The sequence below is a fragment of the Triticum aestivum genome, chromosome 5D (assembly GCF_018294505.1).
Source record: "Triticum aestivum cultivar Chinese Spring chromosome 5D, IWGSC CS RefSeq v2.1, whole genome shotgun sequence".
NCBI classification, from domain to species: domain Eukaryota; kingdom Viridiplantae; phylum Streptophyta; class Magnoliopsida; order Poales; family Poaceae; genus Triticum; species Triticum aestivum.
In genome coordinates this window covers 329724707-329728721 of record NC_057808.1, presented here as the reverse complement: position 1 = coordinate 329728721, position 4015 = coordinate 329724707, and the positions used below count along the sequence as shown (strand labels likewise).

At 42.6% G+C, this 4015-nt stretch overlaps 1 protein-coding gene across 1 annotated transcript in view; it reads left to right on the top strand.

The window, feature by feature from the left end:
- The window catches only part of LOC123121533 (uncharacterized), a 4722-nt gene extending 2219 nt beyond the window's left edge, over positions 1 to 2503 (top strand). The window contains exons 3-8 of the mRNA XM_044541537.1: positions 450 to 544; positions 626 to 704; positions 784 to 893; positions 1313 to 1377; positions 1908 to 1997; positions 2096 to 2503. Coding sequence (XP_044397472.1) covers positions 450 to 544; positions 626 to 704; positions 784 to 893; positions 1313 to 1377; positions 1908 to 1997; positions 2096 to 2099 — 443 coding nt within the window. The 3' untranslated portion in view covers positions 2100 to 2503. The remainder of the gene's footprint in view (positions 1 to 449; positions 545 to 625; positions 705 to 783; positions 894 to 1312; positions 1378 to 1907; positions 1998 to 2095) is intronic.
- The last annotated feature ends 1512 nt before the right edge of the window (positions 2504 to 4015 follow it).

Genomic DNA, 4015 nt, shown 5'->3' with positions numbered 1-4015 from the left:
GTGGCGGCGTGGAAACAGCAGCGGGGGGCGGGGCGGGGCAGGATCTGATGCGGGCGGCGGGCGGCGGGGTGCTAATCTTAGGCGGGGTGTGGAGGCGGCGGGGCGGCGGCGGACGGGTGGGAGGTCGCGGGCGGGCGGGCGGGAAAGGAAAGGAACTGGCGGTTGGGCGTTCGCGGGCGGCAGCTGGTTTTGGACCAGATGCACCTCGTGATGTAAATTTGCACCGTGAGGTGTTGTATTTTACATCACGAGGAGGCCGCGGTCCAATTTTTTTTACATATGGACCGTCTGTTGGAGCTGCGTTTTTTACCTCAGATGGTCCAAAAGTTACTTTTACATTTGGACCATCTATTAAGTGGGCAAATGGCTGTTTCACCAAGTTCTTACTTGGTGCACTTAATATCTCTTGTGGACGTTTATTTATGTTTATTACATTGTGATTTCTGTAGATAGCCTTATGGTGGCCGTGGCACCTAAACCACCTGCTAAGCATCTCCGAGATGATGATGATGATGATGACGACGACGAGGATGAAGAGGAACTGGTAAGGTCTTCTCAAAATATTTAGATGAATATTGTATTTTCAATCCATGCTCCATATGACAGTTAATGGTCCATCCTGTAGAAATTCAAAATACCTCAAACAACAACTTGGTGGAAGAGAAGAATTTTCATATTTCTTCGAGAAAAGCTGAGATTACCTGGTAATGTATATGACACACCCTTATTTTCTGTAAACTGGTGGTGCAAATGACCAATGTGATCTGGATCCCACGTCTGCAGATATCTTGTTGATGGCACTATTCTCTGTCACTATGAAAGCATGGATTATTATCACACTATGGTTCCTATTGGCGCCTATTGCTCGAAAGTATGAGGTCGGACCTTTATATGTAAGTAGCTCCTTGATTTGCTTCTCCAATAAAATAATAATTATTAGCAGTTTCCGTGCTCTTCATGGTGTTGAGGTACATGTAGCATTGTCAAAACATATCTGGAGCTAGTTTGAACATACATATCAATTTCTGTTTAGTTCAAGACACGGGAATAATACCTGTACATTGCTTGGAAAACCAGAACCTGGGAGTTACTATCTTACTTCAAGTGGTTTTCAATTCTATGTATGGTCCCTTAATTCATGACTCAGCCGTAGAAGTCGAGTACATGTAATCCTTCGTCAATTTCTTATGTCCAATGTATAGACTCTGTGTGTAGCAATGGTGTTACAGTTTCCACAGTAATTAGCAATGTTTGATTTGGTGCTAGATTTCAGTTTATTTACAGATATTATTACTGTTTGGTGTCTGCCCAGATACTTGCGACAGGTTTCTTGATCATACTTCTTAATCTTGGAAGACGACAACAAGGTGATGTTAGGTATGTTATCTATGCCCTTCAGTCTGATGTTGCTGTGTAGTTTAGAGTGAAAAGTTGGATTTTAAATACAAATAAACATTAGCGACATAATGGTGGTCTGTGCCAATGGAATAGTTTTATTCTTGCAATATTGCATAATTGTTGGTATTCTGTGGTTTCACTTGTTGGATAAAAGTTCTGCTAGAGTTCCATTACATAGGCTGTGAAGAATAAATAAATGCTTCGTCAACATTAGTAGTGGTTTAAAAGCTGCCTGGACTATTAAAATCTGTTCCTTCTCTTTTTGGCAGAAGCTGCAGATAAAGCAGTCATACTATTATTTCTCAAACTACAGTCGTGTTTTGGGTAGGAATAGAATAACTGAATTTCGCAAGTGCTGCTATTTACATTTTAAACTCAAAATAGAAATGACCATCTAAATCTTGCGGAGCTCATGCTGATAAACAGAACTGTGGATTGGAGAGGTTGGGAAGTTACAGTTCATTCTCTTGCCCTTTCCACTTTCTGAAATTATTCTATCTTCCATGCAGTGCATACTCCATATTTAATGAAGATTTCAGGGAGATTCCAGGAACATTTAACGCGGAGCGCATAGATAGAGACCTCCGGGCAGGTCAATTGTAAGTTCTTATCTGTGTTACCAGGACTGCATTTTCCAGATATTTGAGTGTGCAAATCCAGAAAAGCAGAGTTACGCACAGATATGCTGGTTTTGTAGCTGACGAGACCTCAACAGTAAAGTTGCCTGGAAAGTGGCAAGTGCAACTGCTTTAGCCGTTTTCGCAAGCATTGTAGCGCAGCTACCCCTGATTGTCATCTCCTGTGCGATGAGCAACATCACAACATAAACAGAAATTACATACATGTGCTGATGTGCGTCAGATCTACCAAGGAAGAGTTATCTCATGTATATCTGAAGTTAAAGTCTTTCGCCGATTTGACGATGTACAAGAACGCACATCCACATCAGAAACATGCGCAGGTACATTTGTAGGAGTAATGAGAGCTACATTCGTACTACTAAGACCATGTAGTACAATGTGGAAGATGCTTAGACAGGTGCTTGTAAAAATAAATTTGTTTTTTCTGGGCTAGCACACAGAAAAAAAAAACATCCAACCGAACATTCCATTCCTTCCTGAGTTAACACTTACTCCAAGATGGATTAGCAGTTAGCAGCTGGTTAAAAACTTCTTAATGATGGATACGAATTTAGCATGTAACTATTGCATATATCTATGAAAGGATGCCAAAGTGTCAACCGTCCTCTAATACAGTCCCCAGTTCTCACTTGTAATCAAGCAGTAGTAGCAATTAGTGCTTCAGCCATCAGGTCGGCAATTATCACAGGCACTTAACATTAAGTATGAAACTATGGACGGATACCATATCCGGCTGGGTGAGGCTAACACTGTCTGATATCATGATCATGTCTGGCGTGGCATGTTATTTTCTTCTTTGCTATGAGGTGTGGCATCTGAAAGAAGCTAGTATCTCTTGCATCTTGATAAGCAATAATGCAACTGAATCATTCGATGGGGTGACCAGCTCACAGCTCCACCCATGGCAACGCGCAGCTGAGGTGTGACTACCGTAATGGTGTTCAATCACTACAGAGTGTCTGTCTCCGAACTGCATTGGTGTTTTGGTATCTCGAGCGAGTTCATGGCCAACACTGGCAGCATGTATACATTTTTACTTTTCTTTTCGAAGCGGTGATAACTTTTTTGCCTCATTGATTAATTAAGTATGAGCTTAGAGAGATTTTTTACACACATAGACTAAAGATTACAAAGGCCATTACTCTCCCGATAAAAGAGATGAGACACATACTCATATAGACCTTGTTGTAGACCGGGTATAGTAGATGCATTCGTGCTAAGGAAAGTGCGGTCCTATTTTGTGAACGATTTACCTTTGCTGTATGTGTTAAATAGTTAACTTCAGGCTCGTTCAATTGACTTTCGTCTTTCTTCCCCTTCACCTTCTTATTACCATTATAAATACATGAATTTTTCTTCTTCTTCCGAAATCATACATGGAAGTGTTCTAGGAAACATTCCTTGTCTTGTCTATATCACATGGTGTCGGCTAAATTATTGTTATGTGACCTCCAAGCATAGTCAGGGAGCTGCACGCGCATTTGGATTATCATGTGGTTATTGTCATGGGCCATGACTGGAATCAACAAAGGTCAAAACACTTGTATTTGCCTGAGTGTTATACTGGTACGAAAGGCTACAGAGGTCAAATCATTTGTACGTGCAAACAAGCATTTTCCAACTAGAGAGTGCGCATCCTGCCAGTTATCTCATCTCTTGTGGTCAGCATGGTGCGAATCTAAGGTAGTGCTGTGACAGATCTGGTGCCCCCTCTTACAGTAAATCAGATCCGCAGAAGCTGCGTTTAAAGCGCAAGCTTCGTATTTTTCGTCCACCACTCCAAACTGGAAAGACCACTGCGCCAGCTTCACATTATAGTGCTACGCATTGTGGGGTTTCATACCAATAGGGCTGGAAGCCTGGAACAATGCTATAATGACCACAATCCCCCCGACCCGCTCCCGTCCCCGCCCTAGCGCCGTCTCCCTGGGAGGCGGCCGGGGCGGCGCGAGCCTCCTCTCTCCTCGTCCTCCCTT